Source organism: Martes martes, assembly GCF_963455335.1.
Source record: "Martes martes genome assembly, chromosome: 2".
Classification (NCBI taxonomy): Eukaryota; Metazoa; Chordata; class Mammalia; order Carnivora; family Mustelidae; genus Martes; species Martes martes.
Genome location: NC_137889.1, coordinates 193,463,083 through 193,478,074, shown reverse-complemented (window position 1 = coordinate 193,478,074; position 14,992 = coordinate 193,463,083). Strand labels below are relative to the sequence as shown.

The window sequence follows — 14,992 nt, the reverse complement described above, 5'->3', positions numbered from 1 at the left end:
CATTCCCATGGGAGCCTCGTCCAAGCTAAACCAGCACATGCTGACTCCAGCCTTTGTGTTTTTTCAACCTTCAACTTCTTGTTTCTCACCACTTCTCTCTCCACACTCATAAGTCTTGACACATTAGTTCATCTCTGGTTGAGGAGAATGATCTTTCAGTTTGGAAATTATTCAGGCTTTTGGGTTTACCCTGGACTCCAACTCTGTCTCCTTTTGGCTCTGCCACTACTCAGCAGCCACTAACATTTACTGAAATCACAAATGCCAAACACCGTGCATTTGTGATTGTGTGTCATTTGCACAGTGACCACATGTGGTAACAGATGAGTAAACTGAGTCTCAAAAATCAACAAATGTCAAAGTGCCAATTTCCTCCAATTTGAAGGTTAACACAGTGGTGGTTTCCAAATGCTGGACTCTGGCCCAGTGTCAGTGTAAGTCAGTTTTCACATATAGCAAAATGAACAAAGAGCAATGCAATAAAAAAGACATCATAAAACTAAAGCTACATTATTCATTTTTTGCTAGCCTGAGACTATGTCCTTCTTACTTCTAGGCACATAAATGCCCCTTCATTAGATGATGTTTGACCATGGTCAATTTTCGTATGATTAATGTGTTTGTTCAACAAAATTGAAAGTTGGCAAGTCTCAGTCTGCCTCCAACAATCTCTTGATATGTTATTGGTCTCAGAACCACAGAATACGATGTGCCTGTGATATACTGTAAAATACCAGGAAGTGTCTCTGAGTCATGGAGAGTCCAAACAACATCAGGCAGCCCTGCTATGAAAACTAAATGTCTGCAAATCACTGACCCTCAGAACATTCTATTCACACTTGTACCAGAAGGTTGGCAAAACAAATATGAAAAATGAGAAATTATATTCTTGCTAAGTGTAACTGTTTTTCAGCTATGTTAAGGCTTTATTTTTTTTAATTTTTTTCTTTTTTTTTAAAGATTTTTTATTTATTTATTTGACAGGCTGAGATCACAAGTAGGCAGAAAGGCAGGCAGAGAGAGAAGGGGGGAAGCAGGCTCCCAGCTGAGCAGAGGGCCCGATGTGGGGCTTGATCCCAGGACCCTGAGATCATGACCCGAGTCGAAGGCAGAGGCCCAACCCACTGAGCCACACAAGTGCCCTATGTTAAGGCTTTAAATCTGAAACGTGCTCAAAGTTAACACTGCAACAAACTCATGAATATCATAAATATTTATGAACCACCTATTTATGGCAGTTACTCTGCAAAGTGTCTGAAACAGAAGCGTGCATACCGTCTCTCTCCTCCAGTGGCACACCGCCTAGTAGACAATCTATTTAACTAGAAATACATTTCCTAACATTTCCTAACATAACCTCATTGATCTTCAAGACAGCATGTGAGACAGATATTATTAATTCCATTTGTCAGACCAGGAAAATCTCAGATGAATGACAATACGACCTCCAAGCAAACACGGGAGAAAACAGAAATTCACACTTAATTCTTCTGGTTACCTCCCTAGCGCAAGTGTATGGGGCTGTAGGGAGGGAGGCAGTGAAGAAGATAGTACCTGGATCATGTGCTTAATAATTACCAGATACCATATTAGTACAAATCTACTGGCTTACACTGTAGTTTACAAATTCATGGGGGGAAAATGATAAAGCACACAAATCTTCTGCTGTTGGGACAGTTCTAATTCATTTCAGAGATGAATTTCAGAGTTCAGGCTTGTTACTCTCCTGGACTTGAGTACTCAACCTCTGGTCACACCCCCATTTTTAATAACATAGAGAATACGACAGTGAGGAATGCTACTGTTCTGACTCCCTCCACCCCTCTTCCTACCCAGGACTCCTCTTCTGGGAGCTTTACCATACATAGTAAGTGTCCAACATAGGGTCTTGGGAAGACAACAAAACAGTACAATTAGTTGTACCTCTTGAGAACCTCATCAACTGACAGAGGAAGGGGAAATAATTGCAAAGCATAGGTCTGATTTATTGATGCTTCTATCAAACTACCAAAATGTCAGCATTTCTGTACTGAAAAAAAATTTGAAAGAAAAGTCACTAAGGTTCTGGTCAAGAATCACATCGCTTCCAGTCCGGGACTGGAAGAGATTATGCTGAGTGAAATAAGTCAAACAGAGAGAGTCAAGTATCATATGGTTTCACTTATTTGTGGAGCATAACAAATAATATAGAGGACAAGGGTAGATGGAGAGAAGGGAGTTGAGGGAAATTGGAAGGGGAGGTGAACCATGAGAGACTATGGACTCTGAAAAACAATCTGAGGGTTTTGAAGGGGCGGGGGGTGGGAGGTTGGGGGAACCAGGTGGTGGGTATTAGGGAGGGCACGGATTACATGGAGCACTGGGTGTGGTGAAAAAACAATGAATACTGTTAGGCTGAAAAGAAATAAAAAATTAAAAAAAAAAAAAGAATCACGTCGCTTCCTATATAGAGAGCTATGTTCAGACTAAAAGACATAGGAAGATGGAAAATGTTCATAAACCCTAAAATAATGGCTTCCCTGAATGAAAGGTTAGTTTTTGATCATTTTCTCTTTTTTTAAGGCCAGCACGGGTGCCATCAACCTCAAGATTCCTGAATCCGTATGTAGTGTGTTTTGTTGTTGTGGCAGGGGTGGTAATCTTGGCAGTAACTGTAGCTCTACTCATCTACTTTCTAGCTTTTGGTAAGTACTAGAAGACTAAAAGGACCACTTTTCAAACCAAATAACTAAATATACCTTCAGATGAAAAATTTGGTGTTCTTTCTTTTATTGCCACTATTATTTTTTAATACAATGTAATTGTATGTCTTATATATCCCTAAGTACATGTTTGTGTCTATATTTTCCCTCAATCAGTACTTTTTTCTCTTCTCTTTTTTTTTTTAGAACAAACATTATTACCCAGACAAGAATTAATCTAGCCAAAGGAAAAAAAAAATCTCTTGATTCTTTTCTGACATTAGAATTTGCCGATTTTGTTTTCTCATTTAATATCATGATTTCCTCCGATAAAGTTGTAAAAGTGAAATATTGCAAAGAATTTTAAGTTTCAACATTAAAAATTTGGAAGTATATGTTAATTCATGATCTTTCTCCTCATAAAACAGTCTTGGGAGAACAGCTACAAAAGATGAGGAGAAAAACAAATTTTAAAAAGGATCTGTTCTTTTATTATTTCTTAGTATTATTATATCACAAAAATAAAGGACACATGGACAAGAAACAATACAAAGAATACAGGATACCCTGCTTATTCACAAACAATGTTCTTTAATATTTCAGTGAACATTCTTTCAGATGTTTTAATGTAGATAAAGAAAATCATGTCAAATTCCCTAAATAATATATGCTATAATGTGCTTTTTTCATCTAAAAATGCACATTGGGATTATTTTATCTCAACTATAATTCTGTTAAATCATTTAAATCATATGTGTGGGTGTGTGTTTAGGTATATGGGTACGAATGAGTGTAGAGAGACAGAGAGAATATAATTTATTATATGCTCCATAGTAAATAGGCAAAAATGCATATTTATGTGAAAGTTGAAAAATTTTCAATGGCACAATAAAATTACCAGCATTAGGAAAACCAGTATTAATAAATAATCTTTTCAGTCAAGCTAATTATAAAATTGTGGCTACATTTTTCTGCCAAATCACCTGGAGGCAGCTACGTCTAAGGTGAATTACAGAGGTAAGAAACCTCAAGCTCCCAATTAAATTAATCAATTTTCACTTTTAGTGGCACCATATTGTCACACAAGTGGAGGAGTCTAGGTTCATCCTCAGCAGAATGTGTCCCAGTAACCATTTATGGCTCTTAAAAGACTTGTCCCTCTACCACAAAGGACTATACCACCCTTCCACCAGGATCTCTAACTCTTTCCCCGATATAGGTACTTTTCTGCATGAATTATGCTTATGAATGATCAAAAGATTTTTCCTGAGACAGGTTAGGTTATTATATCCATTTTCATAATGTTTCTAAGATGTATACAGTATGTTTTAGAAATATTTACTTTCTTCACCCAACTGAATATACCCTCTGGCAGACATTTTTTGGTGGAAATAATTCACACTGGACAACCTATTAGTTATTTTATTCAAACGTTTATTTTCTAGCTTACTCTAAAAAACTAACAAGTTACTAATTCCTCTAAAATGATTATTATTTGAAACAATTCTTAAAACTATTCAGAATTACTTTGGGTTATTCTTTAGTGATAAATGAATACTAGCATATTATAGACATTCATTAATACTTCTTGATGAATAAATCTGCAATCACAAATCTCCCTAAAATATAGTAAAAATGAAAATTGTGATACTTCTGATCACTTTAATTTCACAAATAATGCTGCTCTGATTTTCCTATATCCTTAACAATTTCAGATCTGTCAGTTTTTTTAAAAACTGAAAGAAAAATAATTTTATTATAGTTACATTTGTAGTAAGTTTGGGGTTTTCTTTAAGAGAAGCAAAAAAATTTTTTTGGATGAAATACTATTCAACTCTTCCAGGAAAGAGATAATCATGAAAACAACTATTCATTTAAGAGAAGCAAAATTTTTAATTGTATAATAGAGCATCCTATAATCCTGGATAAATTAAAGTTTAAAGTACTTAGTAGTGAGACTGATTCTGCCTTTTCTTTGCTTTACAGATCAAAAGTCTTACTTTTACCATAGCAGCTTTAAAATCCTAAATGTCAAATATAGTAATCAGTTAAATTCACCAGGTACACAGGAATATAGGGCTTTGAGTGGAAGAATTGAATCTATGGTAAGTTAATATTTGTCTTTGCTCTTTATTCCATCATAAAACAAATTTGGTAATAAATCTAACATTTTGTGATCTGTTTGTAACTGCTAAATGCTCTGCATATTTTTCTTCCCTGAATACTGAAAGATGTGTTTCTCTGTGCTTTTTCCAAGTTAATTTGCTAGTATACTGATTCTTCTTTGCTTTTTTTTTTTTTAAGTCATGAGTGAAAACTGCTAAAAGGCTCTTGAGTAAATTCATATTTTATATGATTATGACTTCAAAGGCTGGAAGTCTACAGTTCGTGCAAGTTGAGCATTTGCTACTGCTCTCCTTGAGATTGCCTTTTTAAATCCTTTCCATTTGGCCTTTTCCTTTTTTCTTACCCAACTAAATACACAGGTAGCAGGTGTTAAATGACATGTTTGCACGTCAATAATAACATAGTTTAGACAACATCCTGCTCTGGCTCAGTGATAGACATAGGAAATATGCGAAGCAAGGTCAGGCTTTCGCTTGAAGAAGCCCACCAGGAAATCTCACAAGTGGACCCTGTGCATTCATTTATGACGATGGACCAGAGTCTGGCCTTTAGCTCACACAGTCAGAGTTGTCCAGTCTAGAGGTTGCTTACTTAGCTTTTTAAAGAGTCTTAAGAATATAAATTAATCCGGGACGCCTGGGTGGCTCAGTGGGTTAAAGCCTCTGCCTTCAGTTCAGGTCATGATCCCAGGATCCTGGGATCGAGTCCCGAGTCGGGCTCTCTGCTCAGCAGGGAGCCTGCTTCCTCCTCTCTCTCTCTCTCTCCCTGCCTCTCTGCTGACTTGTGATCTCTGTCAAATAAATAAACAAAATCTTTAAAAAAAAAAAAAAGAATATAAATTAATCCAATATGTCTAAAACTTTAGCATGTAACAGAATCACCTGGCAGGCTTGTCAAAACACATATTTCTAGGCTCTGATGTCAGAGTCTCCGATTCAATAGGTCTGGGGTGAACTCAAGAATTTGCATTTCTAAGTTCCCAGGTGATGATGATGCTTATGGCCCAAGGACCACACTTTGGGAACCATTAAGTTGATCTATAATGAGAAATCTTGTGGCTGAGAAACTAAATATTGGCTCATCTAACACATTCTTCCCCAGAGGCAAACTTCGCTAGAAGCCAAGTTACGGAACAACTGCTTAGTTTAATGGGATTAGAGCAAGGGAAGTTAGGTATATCATTTAAATGTTTAATGAGATCAGAATACACAGCTGAATCAGTTGATTTGGGAAGAGAATCTATGAGAGTCCCTACGATTTTCCTTGTTTTTGAGAACCTTGAGAGTTTTGCAGAGTACTGGCCAGTCATTTTGTAAATCCCACAACTGGGCCTTTTGTGTTTGTTTGTTTTCTCTTGCTTAGAGTGGAGTTTGGGGAGGGAGGAAGACCAAAGAGGAAAAGTGTCATTTTCATTCCATTGCACGAAGGGGGTTCATTACACTGTCAGTCACCGTCGACTTGATCACCCAGCTGAAGTGTTTGTGAGGTTTCTACATCGTACAGTCATTCCCTCCCTTTACCACACTGCACTCTTGGAAAAAAAGACACCGTGTCTAAGCCACGCATAAGAAGTACAGGAGCGGGGAGCTATGCTTTGAATATTTGAAGAATATTTTAAATTCTTCCATTTTTCTATTCTCCCCATGTATTTATTCAACCACTTGCTTATATCAATATAGTGTTCTCTGCATTTTTAAGATTCATTCTTAGGCTGCACTCCAGAAATGCCCCAGTTTACATTCTCACCAGCATTACATAAGTCCACACAGGTACGCTTCTTTCCCCACGGCATTAACACACGGCGTCGTAAATCATTTTAATTGTTGCTAATTCAGGAGGTGAGAAGTGATAGCTCACTAACACTAATTATTTTGGTTTGCATTTCCTTAATTGCTAAGATTTAATCTGTCTTCCTATATTAATAGGTCATTTTTACAACCTCGTTTGTGAATTGCCTGATCACGACCTTGCCCATTTTCTTACTGGAGCACTTGTCTATTTTATATGGATTTGAAAAAAAAAAAAAAAAAACTTGTAACTTGTACTTATTAGAATATTAAAGTTGCCAGTCATTCACATTGCATATATTTCTCTAATAATGTGACTTAACTCTCAATCTTGTTTATAACACAGGGGGTTTTTAATGTTAAACATTTAATTTTTCATATAGGCAAATTATCAATCCTTTGTATGATTTCTCACTTTTGTGCCAGATTAAAAATGCTTTCTCCACTCTAAATACTCTTTAAAATATTCATTTTCATTTTCTTTTTATAATTATTTCCAATTTTATAATTTTATCTTTTATTCATCTGTAATTTACTTTGCAATAAGGTAGAGATCCAACTTTATCCCCCAAAATAGCTAGGTGGTGGTACCAAAACAGTGTGTTTAATAGTGCAATGGGTATATTTGCCATGCCACTTTTATTATACACAAATTCCTCCTTTTCTTTTTTCTGTACCTCCTTGTCTTCACTGATTAATCTTTACCTGTACCAGTACCAAGCTATTTGGAGTACTGTGGTTTTACAATATACTTAAACAACTAGCAGAGAAAGTTTTCCCTTGAAATTCTTCTGATGTATGATTTCCACACTCTCATTTCTTTATCTTTCAGTAAAAACACTTTAAACATTTAAAACACTGTATGAATAATACTCTAGTGCAGTGCTAATTTATGGTTTACAAAGCACTCCCTAACCTTCAGTTCACAACAGCCAAATGAATTAACAAATCATTTTTATAGATGGATAAAGTAAAGGTTGTGAGATTAGGAAACATGTTAAAATGTCAGTCACCTGGAGAGTGGTAGAACCAGCATTCAAACCAAGGGCTTCTCACTCCAGATCCAAGGATCAAACCATTTCCCAATGGTAACCTGAGTACTATCATTATCCTTATCCCACAAACAACACATTATACTTAATGAGCAATAGAAGAGTCCCAGGATCTTCTATTATCTTAGGCAATTCACGTCTCTTTTCTGGCTCTCAATTTACTCATCAGTGAAATAAAATCATTGGACTGGATGATTTTTATAGTATATTCTAACTCAAAAAGTCTATCATTTTCTGATTTTCAAGCATGATATTCACTCATTTGCTTTTCCTATCCTTTTCTGGCCACTTCTCTGTGTCCTTACAGTATCACCCTCTTCTATGCTAACATTCAAAGCTGAAATTCCCCAAGGCTTTGACTTTGCTCTCCTCTCCAGTCACACTGTTTTGTATTTGTAGACGATCTCATCCATGTGCACTACTTCAACTAATACTTATCTAATGACTCACTTGGTCTCAAGCCCAGACATTTCTTCTGTATTTCAGACTGTTTCATCCAACTACCTGTTTAATATCTCTACTTGTTTTTTTTTTTATCTCAAATGTATTATGTCTTAAAATCAAATTCATGATCTCCCCATACCAGCCTTCTTCCAATAATCCTGTCCCCATTAACGACAATGTCACTCATTAAGTTTTCCAAAGCAAAAACCTAGAATTCATCTTTGACCTACTGCCCTCTATCATTCCAAATATCCAATCCATTACCAATCCCTGTAGGTTTTATTCCCCTCTATTTCCCTCATCTCCATTCAATTCTCTTCATACCTAACACCATGCCCTTCCAAAACCATCATGATGTACTTTTACAGATGGAAAAACTGAGAAGAAGAAAGGTTACAAGGCTCATTGAAGTTCTTAGAGGAAGCCAACTTATCTCTGTGTACTCCGTCAACTTCCCTTTCCACTATCCTATTGGAATTCTCTACAATCATTTGCTCACTGATTTTCTGTGAACTGATAAGTTTTAGTGAAACTGATAAGTTAGAACTGATATTAGAACTGCTATCATAACTGATAAGTTTTAATGAAAGGGCCAATAACATTCTATTCTGGAAAATATGCAATCTTATCCATGGTCCTCTTCTTTTATCCCTGTATCTTGATATCACCCAATTAATCAATTTGTTTTCTTTATGTTGCTTATTATCTTAGTCACCACTAAAGTTTTCCACAAAACAAAAATGTCATAATTAAGGTGAATTTTTTAACTTTGGTCCAGTCTAGCCTGTGCAGGTGTAGTGCCAAACCATAAATTAAAATATAATCACAGGAAACATTAATCCAGATTTTACCAATTCCTTCAGCTTTAGGTCAATTCCTTTTACTTCTGTTAAAATCAAGTAAAACTAAAGTTAAGCCATTTATTAAAATACCTCCTATAATAGCATATTAACAAGCATATTAAAATCCATCTTTCTTTGTAGTTAACTGGAATATAGTTCACCAAATGACAGAACTGTTAATTCTAGATTATAGAATTTGGGGAGTTTTTTTTTTTTTTCTTTCTCAACACTTACTAATACTTCCTAAATTTTTAAAAAAGGAACATGAGTTATTTCCATAAAATGCATAGTCTCATTATTCTTTGAAGTGTCCAAAGTCGTCTGAAAAGAAAGAAAATCATCAATTTGTCAAATAACTGGCGGTCTGATACCAGTCTAAAGGAATGGATATTTTAAAAGATACAAAGTGGTGTAATAAAGATTGCATTAACTTTACAGTCTCAAGAAGGATTGGTTTCAAATCCTGGCTTAATATAATATTCAGCACACTACTTAATCTCCATGTCCACATCTCCCTTTTTGCTGCCTCACAGTACAAGTCAATGGAATTCACTCCCACATTAGGAAACCTCAGTACCTCTGACTGACCCTGCATCATGGGAGAACCATTCCAGTCACAGAACCACCCATAGCTCTCTGTGAAGCTGAGCTTTATAACCCAAGAGCACCATCCTTGCTGGGACGAAAAAGTGATGCAGGGAATCTTGGTTCTTTCCACAATCTGGTGACTGTGGCCAGTGCTGCTATGAACACCGGGGTACAGATGGCCCTTCTTTTCACTACATCTGTATTTTGGGGCTAAATACCCAGTAGTGCAATTGCAGAGTCATAGGGAAGCTCTATTTTTAATTCCTTAAGGAATCTCCACACTGCTAACCAAGATGTGCTTTAACAGATGAATGGATAAAGAAGATATGGTCCCTATATACAATGGAGTATTATGCCTCCATCAGAAAGGATGACTACCCAACTTTTGTGTCAACATGGACGAGACTGGAGGAGATTATGCTGAGTGAAATAAGTCAAGCAGAGAGTTAACTATCATATGGTTTCGCTTACTTGTGGATCATAAGGAATAACAGAGGACATTAGAAGAAGGAAAGGAAAAGTGAATTCAGGGAAATCAGAGGGGGAGATGAATCATGAGAGACTGTGGATTCTGAGAAACAAACTGAGGGTTTTGGAGGGGAGTGGCATGGGGGGTTAGGTAAACCTGGTGGTGGGTATTAAGGAGGGCACGTATTGCATGGAGCACTGGGTGTGGTGCATAAACAATGAATCTTGGAACACTGAAAAAATAAAATAGAATTTAAAAAATAATAATAATAAAGAAAAATCATTAAACATTATACAAAAAAAAAGAAAAATGATGCAGGGAAATAGTTAATGTTAGGTCAGGAAATTACTGATTGATGTCACAAATAACCTTGGATGCTTAGGTATTAGTCAGAATTAACAAGGAAAAAACTGCCCTTTACATGTTTTCCCCTTTTCATCACTCATTTTAACCTGGTTTTACCCATTTAAAAACAGTTGTTGGGGAATCACACAAGTGTAAGTTGTATCATGGACTCCCCTAGTGTTGGCTTGGCGCTGGCCCCGACCCCCCTAGGAAGAGCCACCAAATCGCACTGAGTAAAAACATCTAATGTTGAGATGACTTCTAGTGAAGATGCATCCTGTCCATTATCATCTTTGTATCATAGATGAGTAAATAGGCCCTGCATCAGAAAGCTGTATCACTGGTCTAAATCAACCTCATCTGTTCTGAGATGGAACTGAACTAAACTGAACTGAACTGAAAACTCCAGTCCCTATTCCTCATTAACTTAAGTCCTATGTTGCTAGGCTAGAAAGAAGAAGGAAGAGAAAAACAACTGTAACTACAAAAAGGTTTTTTTTTTTTTTCTTTTCTTTCTACAGATTACAAAAACGTTCAAAGAATCAAATTTAAGAAGTCAGTTCATCAGAGCTCATGTTGTCAAACTGAGGTAAGTGGAACTCTATAAAAAGTACATAAGCTTAGATGCAATTTGGCCCATTTGACTCTTGTTCACAGCATGGATAATGAATGAGGCATTCATACAATTTGTTGTAATATTATGAAAGAAATATCATGGGCAGCTTAAAAAACAATGCCAAAACAATAACAAAACATGCCACATATGATCTATTTACTAATGTAAATAAACATATTGCTTCAATTCTTTTTTTTAATTATTTATTTCTTTTCAGTGTAACAGAATTCATTGTTTATGCACCACACCCAGTGCTCCATACAATACGTGCCCTCCTTAATACCCACCACCAGGCTCCCCCAACCTCCCACGCCCCGCCCCTTCAAAACCCTCAGATTGTTTTTCAGAGTCCATAGTCTCTCATGGTTCACCTCCCCTTCCAATTTCCCTCAACTCCCTTCTCCTCTCCATCTCCCCATGTCCTCCATGTTATTTGTTATGCTCCACAAATAAGTGAAACCATATGATAATTGACTCTCTCTGCTTGATTTATTTCACTCAGCATAATCTCTTGCTTCAATTCTTGATAGGAAAGGAAGAAAGATTAAAGAGAGTCAGGTGAAGGCGTGGTAACAAAGCCATCCTATCTATAAATCCAGTGGATCCCATTCACAATCTAGCACATGTAAACAGTGTCCCTGGAGTTGTACAATGCTGTAGTCCTGGGCATATTCATCCAAGATCAGACCCTATGACCAACATCAAGCTTTTTGGTTTGTGTCTGCCTGGAATGCTGTAATGTAAAAGATGCTGTGGCCAAATCCGAGCATGTCTGGCAGGAATTAATAATAAGGGGAGTAGCAGTATGCATTCTAGTTATTTGACATTCCTGCCTTAGTTGAATGTGTACCTGTCTGTGTGATGTGATGAGACAGGCCCTCCCAACTAGAATACTAACCCTATCACAAATGCCTCAAATGCCTACATCACCTGATCCTTCAAATAATACACAAAATTCCTTTGAAAGGGAGGTGTTTCTCAAATACCACTACCACAAGAAAATTAATATTTCTTCTTTTCTGTAGAATAAGTCCCAGGAGCATGAACATCTGATCAGACAAATCTTGTTAAGAATTGAGAAGAGTAGGAATAATCCTTGGGAAGAAACCATATTTACCAACATGAATTTCAGTCCGTTCACTGCACATTCGCCTTAGCACTTTCCCATGAAAATCTCTGTACTAGCCACTAGCTCTCAAAATCCGTAGGACTGGATGAACCTTCTGCATTTCCTCCCCTTTTGCTCTCTTCCCACCTACTGCTCAGTTCCTCATAATCTCACTCCTGATGCCACCACAAAATGCTATTTACCCTTGCCAAATTCAACAATGACATCCAAGTCACAAGCTCCAAACAAACTCTATCAGTCTTCTGTTTGGACCTCTCAATAGTATTTGGTAATGTTGTATTTTCAGTCCTCCTTGAAGTAGTGCTACCCTGTAGTTTCCATGACCTTACATGCCCTTATTTTCCTCTTACCTCTCCATTCACTCCTCAATTTTCTTCGCTAGCACATCCTTCTCTGCACATCCTTCAGATGTTGTTGGATGTCAGCCTGTGCTATAAGTCTCTCATCTTCTCAGTTCTTCTCGGTGGCTTCATTGCCCCCTATATGCTCAATATTCTCAAAGTTGTATCTCTGGGCCACTCCTCTCTTCTCATTCCTAGACATGAATGTACACAGCCATCTACTTGGTGCCATCATACAGTTATCTCACAGACAACTCAACTTTACTGTGTCCAGACCTGAACCTATCGTCTCTCCCCCACCAAATATCACTCTTTTACTGTTGCTTACCTCTAACAGTGACATCACTTTCAACCTAGTTGCTCAAGAAATATACAAGTCATCTTTAATTTCTCCTCTCCCTCTACCCACACATCCAACTATCTAATCTTTCCATTCTATTTCCTAAATATCTCTAAGATCCATAATTTTCTTCAAATAGTGCCCTCAACCATTTCTCTCCTGGACTATGAACAGTCTCCTGAATGAGCCTCCTTTCTTCCATTCTTGCTCCACTCGTTCTATGCAGCAGCCAGAAAGACTTTTTGAAACAAAATTCTAAACATATTATTCCCCTAGTTAAAATCTTTCTATTGGCGTCTCATTGCCTTTACAACATGCCAAGTATTATATATGAATATAATGGAAGCATACCAAAGGTACATGTATTCTTGATATAATGTGTGTACATATGTATGTGCATATACATGTACATATATATGTATAGAGAGAGAGAGAGAGATTTTTATACACATATATGTAACAAAGTTTACCCAACCTTCCTTTTTCTGATTTCTTCTTACCATCTCCATCTCTGGGCTTATCTTTCACTACCCTCCACCTAGACTAATCTCAGTCCCACTAGATTTCTTTCAGTTCTTCACTATCTCTAACCCCAAGAGGGGTTTTCAATATTTTATTTTTCAATATTTACATATCCTTGTAGGTTAGACATTTCACCCACAACAGAAAGACAGCTGTATTTTCTAATGCATTCTGATCATCTTTGCTTTTAGTGATTATCCTTAAAATTTAAATAAGGAGAGTTGGCTTAATTCACTACCCTTCTTCCAAATAATATAAGGAACTTGAAACTCTTGTTGATGTTATTATGAATGATGTTTTAGCTCCACCCTATTTGTAATGATTCCAAATTAGTCCTGTAATGATAGATTACCAGTTTGCCATTTTCTTTTTTTCTTTATTTATCACCATACCTTAATCCTCCTGGGTTCAATCTCCTTCTTACTGAAGTACTTCCTTTATAAATTTTCACAAGAGCCATGAGCCATAAAGTATCCTTTTTGTTTTGCTTTGATCTAAAAAAAAAAAAGTCCTATTTTATGTTCATTCTTGAATAATACTTTAATGTGGATATGAAATTCTAAATCAGTAGCTATTGTCTCTCAGCAATTTTGAAGATACAATTATATACTGCCTTCTTTGTTGCTATTAAGAAATAGCCCTTCAGTCAAATGTTCTTTGGTAGATAATCTCTATTGTTTGAAAGTCTTCCATTTGTTTTTGGAGTTCAGAGTTTTTTTTAATGATGTATTGGGGGGGTTCTTTTATTTAGTATGCCTCAGACTCTTGTGGTCCAAGGCTTCAGACCTTCATCAGTTCTGGATAATTCTCATTATCTCTTATAATATTGTTGCCCCTTTATTTGTTGGTGATCTTGTTTAGTTTTGCATTAGGTAAACATTGAAACTTCTCTAGTCTCTTAGCCCTCTGTTTCATCTCTTTATCTGTGTACATTTTGTGTGATTTCTTTATTTTTATCTTTCAGTTAATTAATTTCTCTTTAGTTTTGTCTGATATTTTGTGTAACCCATCCACTGAGTTTTTAATTTTGATTAAAAATTATGACTACGTTTTCCTGTCTGCAAGCTCTATTTGTTTCTTTTGTAAGCTTGTCTGGTCTGTTTTGATAATGTCGTATACTTTTCTCACATTTATGATTCCCCCTTTTATGCCATTAGTCATTTCAAATACAGTTACCCACCTGTTAATTTTACTATATGAATTTTTGAGGATGCTGTCCTCATTCTGCTGATTCTAGCTCATGATAAATTCTTTGCCATTGGGACTGTATGATTACTTTAATCCCACTTCATAAGTGGGATACTATGCAGCCTGGATTTAACATTCAATTTACAGAGCATTTGCTTCTATCAGACAATCTAGGAGGATTGTCTGATACTGAGCACATGAGCCATTTTTTGTTGTTGTTAATTTCTTAAAGTTTCTGGAATCATGCAGATGGTGGTAATGCAGATCTAAAACTTTCATGCAGCTAGGCTCATGATCATGAATTGTCAGGACAATCTTTTTTCTGTCTAGACCTGGAACCCTGAGACACATAAACTTCCTTGTCTTTTTTTTTTTTTTTTCTTTAAATGACATGATGAGCATATTTTTTTTTTTTCTAATCCATGCTTTCACTGAGGGTTTAGTTCTTTGAGAATCCTGGTCTTATTTAGAAACCTCATGTTCACTTCCCTAATTAGCACTAGCCCAAAGCCTCCTCTCCC

At 36.4% G+C, this 14,992-nt stretch overlaps 1 protein-coding gene across 1 annotated transcript in view; it reads left to right on the top strand.

Moving 5' to 3' along the window:
• The window catches only part of LOC308338373 (transmembrane protease serine 11D-like), a gene marked incomplete at both ends in the record, with an annotated part of 56,231 nt that overhangs the window by 25,024 nt on the left and 16,215 nt on the right, over positions 1-14,992 (top strand). Inside the window, 3 exons of the mRNA XM_080796371.1 lie at positions 2,563-2,684; positions 4,668-4,786; positions 10,857-10,924. Coding sequence (XP_080652497.1) covers positions 2,563-2,684; positions 4,668-4,786; positions 10,857-10,924 — 309 coding nt within the window. The remainder of the gene's footprint in view (positions 1-2,562; positions 2,685-4,667; positions 4,787-10,856; positions 10,925-14,992) is intronic.